The 22,611-nt window shown below is 45.2% G+C and overlaps 1 protein-coding gene across 1 annotated transcript in view; it reads right to left on the minus strand.

Annotated features, from left to right (window-relative positions):
- MYLK3 (myosin light chain kinase 3) overlaps positions 1–21,509 on the minus strand; it is a 33,818-nt gene extending 12,309 nt beyond the window's left edge. The window contains exons 1-8 of the mRNA XM_007096711.3: positions 20,927–21,509; positions 14,548–14,638; positions 13,245–13,629; positions 9,069–9,508; positions 6,687–6,792; positions 6,039–6,132; positions 5,504–5,613; positions 4,488–4,629 (exon numbers count right to left, since the gene is read on the minus strand). Of these exons, the coding sequence (XP_007096773.3) occupies positions 4,488–4,629; positions 5,504–5,613; positions 6,039–6,132; positions 6,687–6,792; positions 9,069–9,508; positions 13,245–13,629; positions 14,548–14,638; positions 20,927–21,403 (1,845 nt within the window). The 5' untranslated portion in view covers positions 21,404–21,509. The remainder of the gene's footprint in view (positions 1–4,487; positions 4,630–5,503; positions 5,614–6,038; positions 6,133–6,686; positions 6,793–9,068; positions 9,509–13,244; positions 13,630–14,547; positions 14,639–20,926) is intronic.
- Positions 21,510–22,611: the final 1,102 nt, after the last annotated feature.

Consider the following 22,611-nt stretch of genomic DNA (forward strand, 5'->3'; position numbering starts at 1 on the left):
TATGCTATGTTCCTTCCTATATATACATATCTATGATACAATTTAACTTATAAATTAGGCACAGTAAGATAAAACAACTAATAATAAAACAGAACAATTATAAAAATACTACTGGGGCACCTGGGTGGCTCAGTCAGTTGAGCGTCTGACTTCGGCTCAGGTCATGATCTCGCAGTCTGTGAGTTCGAGCCCCACGTTGGACTCTGTGCTGGAGCTCAGAGCCTGGAGCCTGCTTCAGATTCTGGGTCTCCCTCTCTCTCTGCCCCTCCCCCGCTCATGCTCTGTCTCTCTCTCTCTGTCAAAAATAAATAAACATTTAAAAATTTTTAATTAAAAAAATAAAAAATAAATAAAAATGTACTGCTAATAAAAATTATGTGAATGTGCCCCCCCTCAAACTATCTTATTGCACTATACTCAGCCTTCTTCTTGGAATGAAGTGAGACGATAAAATGCCTATGTGATGACAAGAAGTGAGGTGAATGACATAGGCATTATGATGCAGTGTTAGGCAGCTATTGACCTTCTAACTGTATGTCAGAAGGAGGATCATCTGCTTCTGAACTGTGGTCAACCATAGGTGACTGAAACCATGGGATATGAAACCAGGGATAAGGGGAGGACTACTGTATTGTAAATGGAATCTTTTTCTTAATTTTATTTACAGATTATTGATTGCTAGTATATAGAAATACAATTGATATTTATACATTTGTCTTATATCCTTTAACTTTGCTGAACCTGCGTATTTGTTCTAATAGTTTCCCTCTACCCTTCTTAGGATTTTCTATACACAAGATCATGTCATCTGTGAATAGAGACAGTTTTGTTTCTGCCTTTCCAATCGGGATGCTTTCTACCTCTTTTCTTGCCTAATTGTCCTGGTAAGAACCTCAAGTACAATGTTTAATAGCAGCGGCAAGAACAGACATCCTTGTCTTGTACCTGATCTTAAGGGGAAAGCATTCAACCTTTTACCATTAAGTATAATATTAGCTGTGGGTTTTCCATAGATGGCCTTTATCAAGCTGAGAAAGTTCCCTTCTATACCTAGTTCATTCAGTGTTTTCATCATGAAAAGTTGTCTGGTTTTTGTTAAGTCTTTTTCTACATCTATTGAAATGATCATGTGGTTTTGTCCTATATTCTATTGGTGTGGCATATTACATTGATTACTTTCATATGTTAAGCCAACCTTGCATTCTTAGGATAAATCCCACTTTGTCATGTGTACAATCCTTTTTATATGTTGTTGTATTCAGTTTGCTAATATATTACTGATGATTTTTGCATATATATTCATAAGGGATATTGGTCTATAGTTTTTTTGTGTGTGTGATATCTTTGTCCAGTTTGGTTTCAAGATGAGACTGGCCTCATAAAATGAGTTAGGAAGTGTTCCCTTATCTTCTATTTTTTGGAAGAGTTTGTGAAGAACTGGTATTAATTCTTCTTTAAATTAGATCTTCTTTAGGGATACCTGGGTGGCTCAGTCTGTTAAGTGTCCTACTTCAGCTCAGGTCATGATCTCACAGTCTATGAGTTCAAGCCCCGTGTCAGGCTCTGTGCTGATAGCCTAGAGCCTGCTTCAGATTCTGTTTCTCCCTCCCTCTCTGCCCTTCCCCTGCTTATACTCTCTCTCTCTCTCTCTGTCTCTCTCTCAAATGAACATTTAGAAAAACACATAAATTAGATCTTCTTTAAATTGGTAGAATTAAATTGGGCCTAGGCTCTTCTTTGTGGGTGATTTTTTATATTAATTCCATCTCTTTACTTGTTACAGGTTGATTCAGATTTTCTATTTTTTTCAGTTTTCAGTAGTTTGTGTCTTCGGATTTGTTCCATTTTATCTAACTTGCTGGCATACAATTTTTGACATTATTGCTTTATAATCCTTCTTTCTTTCTAGTTTTCATCACTACAGCTACTAGTGATGTCCCTCTTTCAATCCTGATTTTAGTAATTTATTTTCTCCTTTTGTCTTGGCCAATATAGCTAAAGATTTAACAATTTATTGATCTTTTCAAAGAGTCAGCTCTTGGTTTCATTGATTTTCTCTATTGGTTTTTGTTTATTTACTTATTTAGAGAGAGAGAGAGAGAGCGAGCATGTAAGCAGGGGAGAAGCAGAAAGAGAAGGAAAGAGAGAATCCCAAGCAGGCTCCACCCTGTCAGCATGGAGCCCAATGCTGGGCTCTATCTCACTAACTTGAGATCAGGACCTGAGCCAAAATCAAGTGTTGGATGCTTAACTGATTGAGCCACCCAGGTGCCCCTGATTTTCTCCTTTGTTGTTTTTTCTTTTTTTAATTTACATCCAAATTAGTTAGCATATAGTGCAACAATGATTTCAGGAGTAGATTCCTTAATGCCCCTTACCCATTTAGCCCACCCCCCCATCCCTTCTCTGTTGTTTATCTATTCTCTGTTTCATTCATTTCTGCTCTAATCTTTAGTATTTCCTTTCTTCTGCTTGCTTTGAGTGTAACTTGCCTTCTTTTTCTAGTTTCTTAAGGTAGGATGTTAAATTATTGATTTGAGGTGATATCCATATTTGCAGGTACAAATTTCCTCCTGATTTAGATGCATCCTAGTATGTTCTAGTTCTAGTATGTTGTGTTCTCATTTTCATTCATCTTAAAATATTTTCTAAAACTCAACTTCAATAATATATTTTATTTAATGCAGTATGTCCAATATTTCATCATTTTGATAGGTTATCAATATGAAAAATATTAATGAGATATTTTTCATTCTTTTTTCATATTAAGACTTAGAAATCTAATGTGTATTTTATATTTACAGCACATTTCAATTCAGATACTAAATTTTCATCGGAAATATTTTAGATATATTTAGATTTCATGAATTAATTGTATTGAAATTTCATAAAATTTATAGGTGAAAAGGAAATTCGCATAGTGAAGTCATCCCAAATATACTTAAAAGTTTACCAATAACTAAACTGACAGTTTTTAAATTTAAATAAATTAAAAATAATAAAATTTAAAATTCAGTTCCTCAGTCACACTAGCCACATTCCAAGTATTTAATAGCCACATGTTGGCTTATGGCTATTGTATGGGACAGCAGCTCTGGGGCTTTTTCTTCATGCTTTAATCCATGCAACACCCCTAAGAGGAAGATACTCTTATTCCCCATTTTGCAACTGATGAGCTTATGCAAGATCAATCAATATGATCAAGGAACTTAGGCAAGATCTTTTGGCCACGAAGGGACTGAACCAACACAAGCCCTACTCTTGGCTGGGAAATGGGCCTTTGCAATAATCAACTCCTGCTGCAGAGACACAGGGTTGCCCCAACGGCAGGTCTTTGACCCAGAACCACAGAGCTGAAGCCTGTGCTTCCCCCAACTGCCAACCTCACAGAGCAGCTAATCCAGAAGGCTTGGAATTAGCTGTAGGGATCTGGGAAGCCACAGGTCAATTCCCTACTATCGCTACCATTTTTCTAAGAAGTCCAACTTTACAGGTGTCAATCAGAAAAGATGGTCAGAAGAAGCAATGTGCACCCACAAAGTTCTGGCCAACCTATTTCCCACCTTCTGTGGGGAGCCACTGAAATTCCTGAAAGGAGTTGTTGAGAAACACCCTCCTGCTTGCCCAGCAGAGTAGGAAACCACAGAAATGGCTGCCATGTATCAAGTGCTTACTACCAGCCAGGCATGACACTCCTAGGACGATCCTAGTAGACAAAAGAGAGTGTAACACATTCACTCACTGGAATATCACATGGCCCTTAAAGAGAATGAGAAAAGATGTCTATAATGTACTGTTAACTGAAAAAAAGGTAAGTTTAAAAACAGCATGTATATAGCATGATCACTTTTGTATATATTTGTGTATCATGCCAAACTGCTAATAGAGAAGACCTCTTAGCAGGGGAAGAACTTTTACTGTGTATTTTATACATTTCTATATTGTCTATATTTGTTACCACAGCATATGTTCCTATTTTAATTTTTTTAAAACTAATCTTAAATGTTTTTAAGTTTTTATTTAAATTCCAGTTAGGTAACATACAGTATAAGATTTCAGGTGTACAATTTAGTGATTCAGCACTTCCATACAACACCTGGTACTCATCACAAGTGCCCTCCTTAATCCCTATCCCCCATCTAACCCATCCTTCACCTAACCCATCTGGTAACCATCATTTTCTTCTCTATCGCTAATGGTTTGTTTCTTGGTTTCCCTCTCTTTAAAGATATTTTTAAAGAAAAGAAGGTCACTGTATCATTTAATCTTCAAAAAACACTTAAAGAGTTACAATTATCCACATTTTATAGTGGAAGAACTGAGGTTCAGAGAGGCAGCATGACTCATTTACTCCAGAGCTAGGAAATGGCAGAGAGCCAGAAATGGAAGCCAGGATGGTCTGTTGATAGAGTTCTTTAAGGTAAGAAAGCAGCAGAAGCTCAGGAACCCTGGAGGCCCACCCACCACATGCCCAGGTGGAGCCTGACCTTGAGGTCCAAGTGCAGGATATAGTGCTGATGGAGGTAATGCACACCCTCGCAGATCTGCTTGGTGAACAAGATCACATCCAGTTCAGTCAGCTGGTACTTTTCCTCTGTGATCCGGTCAAAGAGTTCACCTCCATCCACACTGCCAGGGCAAAGAGAGAGGTAGGCACTGGCCTGAGCAAGGCTCCCAGAGGACTTGTCCACTCATATCACCAAGGTTCAAAAGAGGCCAACCCACGTAAGCCTGAGGGTTACGATTAAGGAGGGATTAAGGAGGGCCACTGCCATCTGGGGTTTTTATGGAGATCTTTGTTCTGGCCCATTGCCAGCTCAGAGTGCAGGTGGTAAAAAGAAACTGATGGGCCAAAGGGAATACTGGGGATTGTCTTCAATGTTGATGATCCAGGCTCACTCTGGTGACTCTGTGCCAAGATTATAAACTTGTTTGGCTACAATGTTGCTTTTTCACTCTTGGTAGAGACATGACATGACATGATATTACAAACCCTACCATAAGGAAAATAGCAACACAAGCACAAAAATAAATGGCCTCTGAGGCCCTGGTCTCAGCTTCAGGGGTGGTTGGGAGTGGTGGGGACTGTGTCAAATGGGAGACTGGCGATCCTGTCTACAGAGTCAGCAAGTAGGAGCTCCAGCACACCAGTTTCAGCTGAAACGCAGGTCCAAAATTACTAGATTGTTCACATTTGTAAGAAAAGCAAGATATCTGGGTTTTAATGTGAAATTTCCCAATTTCCAATTGTTAATGCTTAAATCAAAATTATTACAAATTGTGTATGCTAAACCAACATACATCTACAGGTCAGTCAGGTTTACTGCTGGTTTATGACAAATGACTTTGTCCTCCATGCTGCATATTGGAGGTGATGATATTCCTTAGATGTCCCAGAGAGGGGAGGGGAAAGGGAGAGCTTTGCCTAGAACCACGGCTCCAAGCCCCAGCCCTGAGTCTGGGCCCACAGACAAGCCACTGCTCCACCTCCTGAGACACTCACTATTCCATGACGAGGGTAAAGCTGTTCTTGCTTTCAAAGGCATCATAGAGCTGGATCAGGTTCACGTGGCTGAGCTGGTTCATGATGTAGACCTCATTCTTCACATCCTCCTTGTGGAGTTGGATGGGAGAGGAGTTTCCAAGAAATGGGTCAAGAAGATGAGCCAGCTGTGCCTCCCAAGACACATGCCCTTCCAAGGTGCATGCCCACCCTGTTTCCTCATTTCCTACTCTCACATCAGGTTTCCGACTCAGCACCCAAACCAGGTTCTTACAACAGACCCACCATTCCGCAGATAGGAAACCTGAGAGGCCCAAGAAGGAAGCCTGGAAATCCAGAGGGACCCTGTTGTCCAAGGTATGAGGTGATGTGCTGGGCAGAGTGTGGGACTCATGGAAAAGAGACAGGGAAGGTGGCAGTGTTCCTGATCAGCATGCAGGGGGCTGGGGAAGTGTAGGGCCAAGGGGCCAATAAGGAAGTATAGGAGCCCTGAACTTGGCCCAAGGCACCAGCTGGTCCAGGGCAGATGCCTCACCCGGTCCTTGGCACTCTTCACTTTGATGATCTTAGCTGCCAGTGAGAGGCCTGTGGACTTCTCTATGCACCTGTGGACCTGGCCAAACCGGCCCCTGCAGAAACACGACACAGCAGACTGAGACCCCAACAGGCTCACTCCATACATGGTGGACCATCCTGTACCCTGGAGTTTCTGGTCCTGCCCTCTGTCCATAAACACCATGGGATTATCCTGCACCCCAGAGGTACTATAGTCATCACCCCAACACCACATTGGTTATCCTGAAACTTAGAGAAGACCTTCTTCATCCTCTCATAAAGTATCTATCTATACCCTGGGGACTACCTCCCTCATTCCACACCACTCAGATTGCCCTACCACCACTAGTATATGGTTCCCATGCCCATACTGTGTGGGTCTCCTGCACCCTATACTTCATCTCACACCATGTGGGCTCTTCTGCACTCTAGAGGTATTCTCTTCACCTACTCTCTGTGGACTATCCATTTCCTAGTACACTGTGTGGCATATATACCACTCCTGGCTTTGGCTCCTGGTCAACCCCTTCCTGAGAAGCATACAACAGCATGCCATATAAGGTCTCCAAGTGTCTCTGCCCCCAAGCCTCTTGCTCCCGCTCTCTCATCAAGGTGGAAGCCCACCTACCCTCCCAAGACGTCATGCTGGCACACTGTGTAAACTGCTGAGGTCGCGGTCTCCTTGACATTCACCACGCGGTGTTCAAAAGGGGCTGGTGGGGCTGGACTGTCATCTGTTTGGGAAACAACACCTTGTGAGCCTCCTAAGTGGTTGGTTTAAGTGACAAGCCCTTCACTCTTCTCAAGGAACACCTCATTGGAGTCACCCACTCAGCAGAGGAACAAGCTGAGTCTCAGAGATGTGAGGTACTAGCCCAAGGTCACACAGCAAGTCAGTGACAGATGGGATTCAAACCCAGGTCTCCCATCACCTACAACAGTGCTCTTTGAAATATGGAGAAGTTATACCCAGTCTGTTCATTGAAGTTAAAAGGGGATCCACGGTGGATCAGTATAGTCAGCAGGAAACAGAAGGTGCACTTGAACGGGGTAATTGAGAGAATTTAATGACAGGACTATGTTTGAAGGTCCAGGCAGGGCTGCGGACATCAGTGACGCTAGTGTGACAGGGAGCCAGCTGGAGACAAACACCCACCCTTCCTCTTCTTGCACCCTCTGATCTCCTGATAGGGCAAGTAGCCTGTGATGTAGCCGGTAGCAGGTGTGCTCGGAGGGGTTTGGTGGTATCTGGGGAATGGAGGAGGAAACAGGACACCAGCACTTGGAAAGATAAAAATGTCTGAGTGTTTTTGAAAAATCTTGTCCTTCAGAGGTAATAGGAATCTAGAAGTGTTGCATGAAATAAAGCACAGGAATGAAGCAAAACAGCAAACACAATGACTGAAGCTGGTTTGTGCATTAAGGACTGTGGTGGGAAGTCAGCGGCCTGGGTTGAAATTTTGTCTGGATTTGTCATAGTTCACTCAGAGTGTTCCACCCACAGCTCTCATACCTCTGAAACCATACACCCGGTGCAGTGCAAACACAGCTTAGTTTGTCTTAGTAAAATTACTCTTTGCTCCCCAGAATAGAAGTTTGAATTTGCCTTGAGAGAATATTGCTTATTCTTTTTTTGCATCTGCAAAGCAAACCGTGGGCCCTGGGCCACAAAGGTAATATATATGGGCTATTGTTGCTACAGCTGCTATTTTTCTGGGACCCTAGAAAAGCTGGGATTCTGAGTGTGTGTCACAGGGATTCCAAATCTAGAATTAGGTCTGCAGTTTCTTTGCCGCACACTAAGTGTTCAGAGTGGCTGCAGAGCCATGAGGTTTGTACACATGGTTCCAGAGCCAGTCAGGGTTAGATCCTGGCTCTGTCAACACTGACTCTGGCCCTGAGCATGTTCCTTGACCTCTCTTGTATTTCCATTTATCCCCACTCAACAGGCCTGTGGGAGTAAATGCCTGCACAAATGCACGTGTCTTGGCACACAGAGAGCCCTGAGTTCACGTTGGCTTTATCACCATTCCAAGCCTCAGAAAAGATTCTGGAGACTCTATTTGCTTTCAGCTGTGTTTCAAGAATTAAAGGAAGGGATGCCTGGGTGGCTCAGTCGGTTAAGCGTCCGACTTTGGCTCAGGTCACGATCTCACAGTCTGTGAGTTTGAGCCCCGCGTCGGGCTCTGGGCTGACGGCTCAGAGCCTGGAGCCTGCTTCCGATTCTGTGTCTCCCTCTCTCTCTGCCCCTCCCCCATTCATGCTCTGTCTCTCTCTGTCTCAAAAATAAATAAAAAACGTTAAAAAAATTAAAAAAAAAAAGAATTAAAGGAAGCCCTTGTCCACATTTGGACCAAGTCGTACAGGTGGAGAGGAAGCAACTAGAGATGTCACTATGACAGGACAACTGCGGAGTCCAGAAGTGGCAAGGGGCCCCAGATGACCTGCAGCCCTTCCTCAGGGACTTCCAGAAATTCCAGGGCAGGAAACCAGCAAAGGGTGGCCTTTCTGCTGGCCTTCATGAGATGAGGGTTTACACCAAGGAGGGCAGGACCCTAATGCTGGAACAGTTGAGGGCATTTCAGTCACATGAACACAAGGATGTTTCCCACCACTACTGGGATCCTCACTACACCCTTCCATACCCCAGGATGAGAACTTACTCATTGGGCATGGTGGCCGATAATGGGTCCATTAATTAATAGAAGTTCTTTTTAACAGGATCCTTCTCTGGCTCAATCCAGAATGACACCAATGGTGAAGAGCTCAGGTGGGCTGGTGGCTTGGAGAAATCCACCCCGTTGAGCCCCAGGGCTCCCTTACTGCTACAGTCACTCCAAATCCAGCCTGCTGCATCTCCAGCCCTTGCTCTTTAGCTCCAGCAGTTACTGGCAGGCTGTTCTAGGTCTTGAACTCCCCCAGACCCACATTCTCTTGCCCTGAAAGCAGAAAGGCCCCCTGGGTGTAGGTCCCCCAAACCCACTTACCAGGCACACAGCAATGGACTCACCCAGAACCACGCTGCCAGCCTCGGCTCCCAGGGGGGTCTTTCTTCCTGCTTCAGCTCTGCCCATGCCTCTGGATGTGCAGTCCTTTCCAGGCTCAGGGTGTCCTGTCCCTGGGTCTTTGTCCTGCTGCCGGCCCAGGGATCCAGCATGGTCTCCCATGTTCCTCCTGGCCCCTCTTTGTCCCACGGTGGACTCAGCCCCAGGCCCCTGCTTCTCCTTTGCCTTTGCTCCCTCATCGCTGCTCTGCTTCCGCAGTGGGGAAATCTTTCCAGCTCCTTTTGGGATCTTGGTCACAGGGGTCTGGGGGGTGGGCCCAGGTGGGTCCTGCTCACCTGGATAGGCAGCTGCTAGAGCCTCCTCAGGGGGTATGTGTCTGAGGCTGCCCCCTCGTGTCACAAGCAGCTCCCCAGGGGTGTCTGTTTCCTGCACATGGATGGAGATCCTGGAGCAGAGATAAAATAAGGCCTTAAAACCAAGGACTTTTGAGTCACCACAGACCTGGGGTCAAATGCCTGCTGCTGCCACTCAATGATCACGGCCTGTTGGTCTGTTTTCTCATCCATAAAAAGGGTCCTTCAGGTTGTTATAATAGTAAGGTAGACTATGTTTGAAACAAGCAGACCTCAACCCCAGCCTCTCTGGATACCCTGATTACCTCTGCACAGACAGGACACCTGGGAGAGGCTGGATTCAGTGAAATGGTACCATTTGCTCTCAGAATTCCAGTGGATGAGTGTCTGAAGAAGACTGATGTAACCTGTGTTGGACAGTGAGCACCAGCTGCCTCTGAAGTCCTTGGAAACCTGCTTCTGCCCCAGGGGGACTGTGGCCTGGAGGCAGGAGACCTGGGTTCTTCCCACCCTCTCTAGGCCTCAGTTTCCCTTTCAGTTAAATGAAGAAAGGGTGAAGCAAGTCAAATATCACACTGGAAGCCCCAGGTCAGACATATTTTATTAAAATCAGGTAAATGCTCATAGAGACTGGATTTCTTATTTCTCTTGAACAAACAGTTCTGGCTGAGCTGGGCAGGTCTGCAGAGCTGAGATGCAGCTCCACTTCCTCACAGACCCTGCTGCACCCCGGCAATGCCATAGAGCCCACTTCATCCATTCTTACCCATACCTTGTGACATTTGGATTTGGGGGCCCAGCTGGAGGTCAGGAAGGCCCTCTGAACCCTGACAATATTCAGAAGGAAGGACCTTGACCCTGGGAGCTATGACCCCCAGGGGTTCGGACCCTCCCTCTTAGAGTTGCCCCTGCTCTGATTGTTCTTCACAACTCACTGCCAGGGTGTATGTGTGTTGGGGTGGGGGTGAGGGGGTGAGGGTCTGGCATGGACTAAGTCTCAGGAGGAGGCAGGCAGCCTCCTTTCTGGTCTTAGCTCTGGACCATGTTGCTGGACAACTTTGGACAAGGCCAGTGCCAGTTCCTTCTTCTGTCAAACAGAGACATTGATACCTTGCAGAAGTGCTGAGTTTCCACAAAGCGGGGAAAGGTCCCAAAGTGAGACCCAAATGGTCCAGCTGCTGTGGACAACAGGAAGGTGGTTCCTCAAAAATTTAGAAAAAAAAACCTACCAAATGACCCAGCAATCCCACTTCTTAAGTTCCAAACCCATGCTCATAGCAGCATTATTCACAACAGCCAAAGGTGGAAGCCACCCAGGTGTCCATCAATGGGTGAATGGATAAACAAAATGTGTAATATCCATACAGTGGAAAATTATTCAGCCTTAAAGAGGAAGGAAATCCTGTTGCATTCTACTACCTGGATAAACCTCAAGGACATTATGCTAAGTGAAATAAGCCAGGCACAAAAACTCTGATTCCACTCATATAATTCCACTTATATGAGGTACCCACAGTAGTCACGTTCAGAGACAAAAAGTACAATGGTGGTTGCCAGGATCTGGGGTGGGGGTAGTAAGAATTGTTTGACGGTTGTAGAGTTTCAGATTTTCAAGATGAAAATGTTCTGGAGATTTGTGTCACAACAACCCAAATATACTTAATACTACTGAACTGCACATTTAAAAATGGTTAACTTGGTAAATGTTATGTTACATGTTTTTTTACCATAATGAAAAAACAAAGTGAGGCTTTTCCATAGCAGTTGAAAGCCCAGCCCCTCCCTGAGCTGCAACAGGTCCTCTGAAAGCAGTGCCTATTCCTAAATGCACTGATTCTGTGCAAGCCTGTCCACAGCCAGACTTAGGCAAAAGGCAGCAGAATCCCCCCCTGCACCGTGGCCCTCGGGAGTGAATACAGGTTGGTGATGACAAGGTAGGGTGGGAAGGTGGCATCCAAGCCTGGCTCAGGCCTCATCTCAACTGAAGGACACAGGAAACTGCAGGAAGCCAGTTGCTGGAACAGTATCCAGGTGGTCAGGTGGCCAGCTGATAAGGCCACGAGTCACTGTTGTCCCACTTGGTCTTCATACCCAGCAGGGCATGGGATGCCCCAAATGCACTGACATGCATTCCCATGTCACTGAGTATCCAATGTTTTTCCTCCTCCTACAAAGCACACCCAGGGCAGAGGGCAGGCATGACTAATCAATTACAGCACTGTGTCCCTCCAACTGCAGCTAGGGCCTCAGGATCCTCTAGACAGGCAGCCACTGCCAATCAACCTACCTTCCCCCTAATGCAGAATCTTTTTGAGGACCCTAACAAGTTCATGGCAAGTTCATCCCTATCCCTAGATTCCATATTTATAGCCCTGGCTAGGATCCAGGGATGCCTGCCAGGATTCCCTCCTTTTGGCCGGTTAAGGCTCTCATTTCCTTCCAGAACAAAGGCAGACAAACCATCTGGGCTTCCCTGCCAGTCACCACAGTACACAGACAGCAGCGCCCCTCCCTATGCCAGGCCCAGGGAAGGGATGGGGCTCTGTTACAGGTCAAGATGACCCAGGACAGGTGCAGGAGGGCACCAGACCCCCTTGAGAAAAGACAGGTAAGCACAAGTACCCTTAAGTGGGCCAACCTGGGGGCCAAGATGTACTGTTCCCCAGGGCTGGGGAACACAGGGCTGGGGAGAGCTTGGCAGTCATCAGGTTCTGGGTCTTCCTGCACTGTGTCTGCTGAAGGCTGAGGGCTGGTCCTGAGGCTACCTCCTGAGGACACAACACCACCTTCAGGACCCCAAGAATAATTCTGAAAGCTACCTAGATTGATTCAGCCTATACCAACCTCTTTCTGAAAGCCCATCCTTTCCTCCCCACCTTAGTATTTGGGTCTTAATTAAATGCTGACCTGAGGAAAGAGGCTGGTGCAGTAGTTAGGAGATTTCTGGAGTCCATAAACCTAGATTCAGATTTCAACTTTGTGAATCCCTAGCCATGTGGCCCTGGCTACTCTCAGCCTATTTCCTTATCAATAAAATGGGAAGGCAACCACGCTCATCTCCTGGGAATGTTGTGAGACTACAGAGATATGATACCTGTGAAAAGCTTGGTCAATTCCAGCACCTAGGAGAGTTCAGTGAGCCCCAGCCTGTAGCTATTATAATTGCTCTAAGAGCTGGTGGTTCTCAGCCCTGCTCCACATTGGAATCACCCAAGGAGCTTGTAAGAAAGAGAAAGAGAGAAAGGGAGAGAGAGAGGGAGGGAGGGAGGGAGGGAGGGAGGGAAGGAAGGAAGGAAGGAAGGAAGGAAGGAAGGAAGACCAAGAAAGCAAGAAAATACCTGAGCCTTACTCCAGACTGAATAAATCAGACTCTCTGGGCACTGGTATTTTAAGAATTCCTTTCAGGGGGCACCTGAGTAGCTTAGTCGGTTAAGCATCCGACTTTGGCTCAGGTCATGATCTCACGGTTCATTGAGTTCAAGCCCTGCATCAGGCTCTGGGCTGACAGCTCGGAGCCTGGAGCCCGCTTCGGATTCTGTGTCTCCCTCTGTCTGCCCCTCCACTGCTTGCACTCTATCTCTCGCATTGTCTCAAAAATAAACATTAAAAAAAATTCTTTCAGGTAATTGTAATGGGCACCAGGTGAGAAACAGTGCTCTAAATTCCCAAAAGCATTGCCTGCACCTTCTCCTGTCTTCCCCTCATGAAGCTAGCCAGCACTGTGCCGACAGTGACACTCAGCCTCAGCAGCCAGTCTCTTGGCCATGCTCCAGCTGAGGGGCTGCTGTTAACTCCCTCCCTTGCCCACCATGGAGGAACACCCCCTACCTCGGAGGTGTTTCTACACCACTGTAAGCTGCCTTGGCCTGGACTGGCAGCCCTGGAGTCAGCCTCATGCCTGCCTCTGTGGGCCGAGAGTCAGGCCTGCTGAATGATGATCCTCGTGCTGTACTGGGTAAAGTCTCCTGGCTGGTTGGGGCCTCCTTGACCCTGTTGGGTGCTGCAGACAATTCCAGGTCAGTCCCAGGGTTCTCAATGAATGCTCCAGGAACTTTGGCTTCCACCTCTGTGGGCAGCGGCAGGTGGCCAGGGGGCACTTCTGCCTGCCCTAGTGAAGCCTCTTCCTGGGTGAGAAGATCAGATCCTATCCCTGAAGCATTGATGGGAGTCAGCGTCTCCACTGTCCCCTCTGGCAAGTTTTCCTTCTGGCTCTCTACAGGAAAATAGGCAGCATAAAAATGCATTCCTATATGGAGAACTCTGTGCTAAAGATATTGTAACAAATGTGCAAAGGCCGTTCTGTGCAGCATCTTTATAATAGGCAGACTAGAAATAACCCAAGTGACCACCAGTAGGAAGCTGGTTGGCTAAACCATGGCCCATCACACAGGAGTACTGCACAGCCATGAAAATAGAAAGATGCAAATATCTCCTTATGTGGCTATGAAGCGATCTCAGGATATACAGTGAAAAAAAAGCCAGGTGGAGAAAAGTATGTGCTTCTCTTTATCTAGGAAGGGAGGATATGTGAGTGTGTGTTCACAACCACTTAGAACATGGTAAAAATGTTCATGCTTAAACTTTCATGCCTAAAGAGGCAGAAAGAAGGATAAGACAAAAACTTTTTTAAATGCTTTCATATGCAAGGGAGGGAACACAATGCAGGGAACAAGGACAGAAGCTAGACTTCTCTTAATATACCTTGTTTTGTCTATTTGACTTTAGAACTATGTCAATATTACACAAAATTGTAAAAGAAAATGAAACTTTAATAGAAGCTATTCCAAGTGACTTTAAAACAGTAACACAGGGCACCTGGGTGGCTCAGTCAGATAAATGTCTGACTCTTGAGTCTTGATTTTGGCTCAGAGCAGAATCACATAGTCATAAGATTGAGCCCCATTTTGGGTTCTGCAATGACAGTGCAGAAATATAAATAACATTTTAAAATGTTTTTAAATAAATAAATAAATAGGAATACATAGTGGGATATACATAAAGGACAAAAGAAAAAAGAAAAAAAAGGAGCAGCTTCAACAGTTTTTCAGTGATCACATTGTCGCCATTGGTATTTTTATTTTGAAACTATTATGTGTGTGATGTGAAATAAAGCAAATAGGGTCCCACTCACCTTCCTGAGACCCCCTGATCTCGGCCTGCACGGCTCTGGTGCTCAGCACATGCTTTGGTTTTGCTCCTTTCTCTTCCACTCGATCTTTGTTCTAAAAGAAACACCATAAAAACCACCACGATCATCATCACCATCATTGTTCAGGCCACAGAAGGTGGAACACCTACCATATGCTAAAGGTAGAAGTACTTAGGTTATTTCACGTGGTCTCACAGTAATACTAGAGTGTAGATATCACTATTGTCATCATAGGGACAAAGACACTTACCCAAGGTCATCAAGTTCTTTGTAATATGTCTCATATTGTCAGTAAGGAGCAGACCTGACAGGGGCTTCTAAACAGACTGGACCTCAAAGCACGTAGACCAGTAATGGAAAATAAATTTAATCATAAAGTGTTAATAATTCAGATCAGTCAGTTATGGCTATTGCTTGGATTCTAAAGTCAAATTAACCCATGCTTGTTTAGGGGGTGGGGATGGGTAGAGGGGAAAGAAGGGTAGGGAGAATGCCACAATCAATGAATAGTGTCTGCCAGGAAGCTGGGTTGATGCATCCTATGGTCACCCCTTTACAGTACAGTAGTGTGGCAGGAAGCACAGCCTCTCAGACTCTTGAGCCAGACCTGCTGGGTTTAAACCCCATCTTCACCACTCGGCAGAGATCCTTAACTTCTCTGTATCTCACTTTCCTCATCTGTGAAATGAGGAGAATAATATTATCTGACTCACAGAGTTAGTGAGAGGATTGGGGAGTTAATTTGTGAAATGTCCGGACAAGTGTGTCCAGCACATGGTAAGTGCTCAGTAGCTCTGGTGATTTTATCCTGCCTGAGACAGGGAGCTATCTGTCTTCGATGAGCCAATTGATTGATCCATGGATGGATTGCGTAAGGACACTCAAAGTCTGACCTAGAGAAGCCCTCAGCAGCTCTCCCTTTAACTCTAAGTGCTCTGCATGAGGCCAGTGATCTTACTCCTGAAATGGTAGGAGTACTCAGTGTTTTTAAGTGCAAATATTTCTAGATGACCTGACCCCTTGCTGGGTGCCCCTGGTGTTTGTAGAGGTTTTTAGCCTTTGATTGGTGCAGCCCCTAAAACTCCTCCTGGCCCTTATCACAGCAGCAGTTCTGGTCACAGCACAGCCCTGAGCCTGGGCTGAGACCCTGGGCCCCACTAACTGCTGAAGGACCTTTCCCTTGACTTGGCCACAGACACCCCAACTGGGAGCCAAAAAGAGCTTGAGACACATTTTGTTTGGCATGCACAGCATTTTAATTTTTTTAATTTGTTATCAACACTTTAAATCTAGGAGACTTTTATATTAAAATTCTAAGTTCCATTTTGGGGCTTAGAATTGCTCTGTGTTTTGATTATGGTGGTGTTGATTTGGATGTACACACTTGTTGAACTATGTTGAACTATGTACATAGTTTGTGTGTATGTGCCACTTATTGTATGTAAATTATATATTAATAAAACTGATTATAAACAAGTCTAGGTTCCCAAATTCTCCTAAAAAAAAAACTGAAGATCTGGCAACTTTAGGGACTCATGGCAAAAATCAGCTGGAGCAGTTCCCTCTAACTGGGGCACCACAGTCCTCACCTCTCCAGAAAGTCTCCCTGGCACTAAGGATGAGGGTTTGTTCCACTGTTTTTCCTACACTGTACCCGCTTTGTTCAATCCTACTACGTGCTCATCCCTTTGGGATCCCAGCACACCAAGCTTTGTCTTCTTGAAGGTAACAACACATGGGAACACCCAGCCCCACCCCTGGCGTGTGGTAGGCACCTAATAAATAAATGTCAGCTGCTGTTATTATGATTAGCACCAGCACATCAATGTGACCAGGGCCCCCTACTCAGCAGAGACCTCTACGTTGGCCTCCTGCAGACTCTGTCCTTCCACCCCCGTAGCTGGGGGAACAGGAAGCATTATCATGGGATGCCTCCTGTTTCACCCCGGCAGAGAGGCACTCAAACTCTCCTTTGGCAGACCTTGATGGGCTCAGAGTGTCCTCTCCCTCTCTCCACTCTTGGTGTAGGCAGTACACACGCACCTAAACATGCAAACACACACACACACACACACACACACACACACACAGCTGAGTCGTGTCTTCAGGACTCAACATTTTGGTTCCAGTTCATCCAGAGGAAGGAGAAGAGACCCTAAACACCATTCTAGAGGACTGGTGTCTTCTGAACAGTTTGCCTATGATTTGGGCCACCCCTGGCTGAGCCTGGCCCTGTCCTTCATGAAAGAGCACCTGACTTCTAGAAATACTCTAATTCATTTTTACAACCAAACTGAAGTACCACTGGGCACTTCAGAAAACCCAAGGAGGACCTTTGTGACGTCCTGGCACAATTTTCTTTTTTCTTTCTTTCTTTTTTTGGACATTTAAAAATGTTTTAATTCCAATATAGTTAACATACAGTTAACTACAGTGTTACATTAGTCTCAGGTGTACAATACAGTGATTCAACACTTCCATACAATACCCAGTACTCATGGCAAAGTGCGCTCCTTAATCCCCATCACCTATTTCTCCTGTCCCCCCTGCCACCTTCCCCTCTGGTAACCATCAGTTTGTTCTCTGTAATTAAGAGTCCACTTCTTGGTTTGTCTCTCTCTCTCTCTCTCTCTCTCTCTCTCTCTCTCTCTTTTTCTTCCTTTGCTCATTTGTTTCTTAAATTCCATAGTCCCGGCACAATTTTCAAATTTAGGAGCCAATGCTAGGATTTAATTCAATCCCATAAATCATTACTATGCCCCTACCCTCTTAAGGAAACATGAACAGGATCTCCAGAAAGTCTCTTTTCAACACCAACAATATGTTAAATAGCTAGGGGTCTGTCTCAGTTCATTACCCATTCTCTGACACCTCCTATGATACCCGCTCTGGCCACAGTACACAGAGGGAAGTAGAGGCCTCTTGTCACGGATCAAATAGGAGCTGACAGTCTGATTGGGGTGCTAGACCCAAACCTATAGATGGTTACCGATAGCTGTATTAAACACAAAGACCAGAAAAGAGATCAATCACATGCCAGTTGACCAGAACAGACAAGAAGAAATGTTGCAAGAACTCAGAAAAGAAAATGTTCTATGATTTCCCCTATTCAGAAATGCCTGCAACACATATAATATAGAGCTAATTTCACTAATATATGAAGAGCTCTTACAAATCAATAAGTGCAAAAAAATGAAATAAAAAAGTGGGAAAAGAACATGAGCAGTTCACAGAAAAATATAGCAAACAAATTAAAACTACAATGACATATGCTATTCTATCTATTTCTGGCTACATTTGAAATTTTCCATAATGAAAAGTTTTAAATTTTTTTATGAATTAAAGAAAAAGAATTAGCTTTGAGAGGCATATAACCAGTTGTCTTATTTAAATATTGATTCAAATAAACAAATTGTAAGGGGAAAAAAGCATAAGACAATTAGGAAAATTTGAACACTGACTTTGGTAATATTAAATTACTATGTACTTTTTGGTCATGATAATCGTATCATGATTACAAGTATTTTGTTTTTTTAAATATTTATTTATTTTGAGACAGAACACACATGAGCAGGGGAGAGAGAGAGAGGGAGAAAGAGAATCCCAAACAGGCTCTGTACTGACAAATTGACATAGGGCTCAATCCCACAATTGTGAGATCATGACCTGAACTGAAACCAAGAGTCAGACGCTCAAATGATTGAGCCACCCAAGCGCCCCTTGTGATTACATTTTTTTTCCCAATATATGAAATTTATTGTCAAATTGGTTTCCATACAACACCCAGTGCTCATCCCAAAAGGTGCCCTCCTCAATACCCATCACCCACCCTCCCCTCCCTCCCACCCCCCATCAACCCTCAGTTTGTTCTCAGTTTTTAACAGTTTCTTATGCTTTGGCTGTCTCCCACTCTAACCTCTTTTTTTTTTTTTCCTTCCCCTCCCCTATGGGTTTCTGTTAAGTTTCTCAGGATCCACATAAGAGTGAAACCATATGGTATCTGTCTTTCTCTGTATGGCTTATTTCACTTAGCATCACACTCTCCAGCTCCATCCACGTTGCTACAAAAGGCCATATTTCATTCTTTCTCATTGCCACGTAGTATTCCATTGTGTATATAAACCACTATTTCTTTATCCATTCATCAGTTGATGGACATTTAGGCTCTTTCCATAATTTGGCTATTGTTGAGAGTGCTGCTATAAACATTGGGGTACATGTGATTACATTTTTTAAAAGAGCCCTTATCTTCTAGATATAACTGCTAGTTTTTTTGGATGAAATGATCCAATGTCTCAGATTTGCTTCAAAATAATCTAGAGAGAGGGAAGTAGGTGAGGATATATGCAACAACATCGGCCTCCCCTTGTGGGTTCACAGGGTGCATGATACTAATCTCTACTATAAGTGCTTGAAATTTTTCCTATAAAAAAGTTTGCATTTCGCAAAATTTTTCAGAATGTTAAAAAACACACACACAATAAGATCTCAGTTTTCAATCCCCACACAGGCAAAGAATAAACAAATTGGATGGTATGCTTTGTCAGCCAAAGGGGAGGCCACAACCATTCCCATATGCTATTGACAGGAGACCAAATTGGAAAAACTCCTTTGAAGGCCAGTTTTGCTTTATATACACAAATGGCATTGCTACATCTAGGAGTGTATCATAGACATAAGCTCACACTTCTATGGATATTTGCTGCATCGTTATGTATAATAGCTAAAAATAAGAAATAATGTAAAAAAACAATGACGCAGGGCTAGATAACAAATTAAGACACACACCCCCAACTGGAGAACTTTCCAACTTGCAGAAAGAGGAAGATTTCTATGTATAAATATGAAACAGAGCATGTGGGTGGCTCAGTCGGTTAAGCATCTGACTTGATTTTGGTTCAGGTCATCATCTCACGGTTTGTGGGTCCAAGCCCCATGTCAGATTCTGTGCTGACAGTGCAGAACCTCTTGGGATTCTCTCTCCCTCTCTCTCTGCCCCTTCCCTGCTCTCTCTCTTTCTATCTCAAAATAAGTAAATAAATTTTGAAAACAATTTTAAATATGAAACGATGCCTAAAATATATTAAGTTAAAAAAAATCAAGGCCAGAATAATGTGAATGATTTGAGTTAAAATAGAACAAAGAGGTGTGTTATAAACAGACTCCGTCTGGGAGGTTTTGCAGGAAATTGGCACCTATCACTGCTCGAGGAGGAGTCTTGGGGACTGGGGATGGGGGAATGGAGTAGAAGGGACACGATGATGTTTTTTACCACATGAGTATTTTCATCATGTGCATTTACTAGAGTCATTTTCTTCTTTAAAGCTGAGGTTGGTTATCAGTGAAAAAGGGGGAGGTCACCTCTCCCTGCAGGCCAGACTCACAGGACAGCTGCAGGAAGCAAGGAGCTACTGGAGAGGGGCATCCTCTGGAAGAAGGTGAGGGGCAGGGAGAGGAAGGGGCCAGCAGGGTGAGCTCTGGCCTGGCTGCAGATGAGGAAGGAAGGCAAACCCTGCAGCCTTTCCCCTGAAAGCCTCACTGCTGACAGAGTCCAGCACAGCCTCCTGCGGACCTCAGCTTATCTCTTGCCAGAGGCTGGTGGATAACAGCAGGGATCTGAGATGGTGGCTCCAGGCCGTCTGAGTGTTGCTAAGTGGCTGACTCTTAGCTGTTCCCAAACAGAATGTTGCTTCTATACACCTCACACATACACAAACACCCCCACCCCAGCCAAACTTCCATTAGCCAGCAGGTTTGATTATGCAATCTTTGGGAACAGTCCTCCCAGAAATGCCATACTCCACCCCCAGGCTCCGGCTTCTTCATAGCCTGTGTCCCCTAGGGGTCATTGTCAACACTCATCTTCGAACAAGCAGCTGCACACTCTGCCCACTCTGGGACACAGCACAAGGTTGGGGACAGGAAGGTGAGGGTTCTAAAAGGGGGTTCTAATAGGTAAGCTGGCTCCCACCTGTTTCCTACTCCAGGTGTGAAGGACAAAAGGGAGCAAAAAGAAGTTACTAGAATGTCCAATAAGCTTCACTGTCTTCCTCTCCCTAATGGCCCATTTCCCCCCACTAGGTGCTCTGACACTGGCCAAGGCCCCACAGACCTCACCGAGGCACTGCCTCTTCCTTTCCCTGGGAAGAGCAGCCAGTCAGTGACCTGTGTGAAAATCCACCTATGAGCTCTCAGGTTCACCCTCTTCTTTCTCCATCCACAGGTCATGCAGGTGACACAGGAAGAGAACAACAGCTCCTGCTTCTCCTAAGACTAGCTGCCTGGCCAGTGTCCCCACCAGAGTCACTGGGGTCTCCCTTTCAGCCAGAAGGGTTACTGGGATAGGGAAGCAAGAACCAACCTCTGAAGAGCCATCAGCCAGGCTTCCTTTCCTCCAAGGGACACTCCCTTGCATGATGAAATCCATCACCTTCGAGTTCTGGAACACAGCCCCCACCAAAGCTATGGTCTTGTCCACGGCCACGACCATCCTGAATAGGGCTTCAAGCCTGGCACCATGCTGGGCAGCATCCTGCCGCACAGCCCTCACCAGCTCCAGGACCTCTGGCCACCCAGCCTGTGCGTCAGCTGGAGGAGTATGGTCAGCCCCACCTGGGCCCAGGATGTGAGAGGCCTCCAGGCGGTGTAGGCCCTGCTCCAGGTGGCCCATGCCTTGGTACACATACTGCAATTTCTCCGTGACATCTTCCTGGAAATGCAAGAGTTTGTCAACCTTCTCGTTTAGCACATTAAGCTTTTTGTCCATGGTTGTTAAGCAGGCCTTGCCTGACACCAGCAGCCCCCAGGTCTCCACACCCTCCTTGGAGGCTTCAGACATCCTGAAGCAAGCTTGACAAGGACGAGGAATCAGAAAATCCACAGACTCCTAGTTTTCACTTGGGCAGTGATATCTGGAAGTTTCATTGTTCTTGGTAGCTAACAGCCTCGCCCCACAGCGCCTGGGTTGTTTAGGGAGTCCAGAGGACCAGACTCTCTCTGAGCCTTGCTTATCTCCCACTCTGCTGTGGCTATGAGTGATAGGCTGGGTTTGGCAAGGCCCTTCTCCTTGGGGCCCCTTTGACATCATGGCAGCATTTAACATTCCTCTCTGAGAGGGTGCTGATAGGCAAATATTTTAAGAATCTATCCAAGGCAGGCAGGAGTTTGGATAGTTGACTAAAGGTTAGAAGAAAGGGGGTCCTTTAGGTAATGAACCAGAAAGCTGGACTTTACAAGGGGTCCAGGGATCCCAGGGTAGACCTTTAGAGGCCCAAAGCACTGAGGAGCAAATGGTATCATACTTGCCACAAACACATTGAATTCATGATGGAAAGCAAAACCAAAAATAAATGTGAGGTCATTCTGATTTTTGCCATGATAAAAATTTTGATGCTTCCACAAATTAAAACCAATTTTTGGTGCTCCCACTTTGAAGGTGCCCCAAATATGTGTTTAAGCTGCCTTTTGGGTGAATTGGCAGATCCTTCCCCACAATGGGCCCTCAGTCACTAGCCACTTGTACCTAAAAATAGAAGTAAGGGAAAATGGCCTAGGCTACTTGCCAAGTGCCATTCTTCAGGTCAAGTTCCTCACAGAGCCCTTTGGAAAACACCCACCAGTGGTGCCCCACCCCCCACCCCTGCTCCTCCAGCATTGACCATGTAGGCATCAGGCACCCAATCTCTATACACTAGAACTAACATAGTAGCAGCCTAGAGAGCAAGTGGGCCTGTGTTTCCTGTAGTTTCCAAACATTTTAGCCTCAAAACCCTTGGTTTGAATACAGAAGCATCAATAAATAAAGCAAAGGAGATGCTCAGGCTGACACTGAGGTGGGGTGTTAGGAGCCACCAGAGAGTCCCTAAGCTGCCAGGGAACGATTGGCTGACACCATTTTATTCCAGGCCCTCCTAGGGAGAAAGCAAAGGGTGAGAGAATTTGTCCAAGGTTGCCCCAACACGGGGTATCCTCAGGCTAGCTAAGCTGTAGCCAATGCTGGCCCCAGGGAGGGCCTTTGTAGTGTCCTGCTACACTTCCTCCTCTGGA

This window comes from Panthera tigris, chromosome E2 (assembly GCF_018350195.1).
Source record: "Panthera tigris isolate Pti1 chromosome E2, P.tigris_Pti1_mat1.1, whole genome shotgun sequence".
Classification (NCBI taxonomy): domain Eukaryota; kingdom Metazoa; phylum Chordata; class Mammalia; order Carnivora; family Felidae; genus Panthera; species Panthera tigris.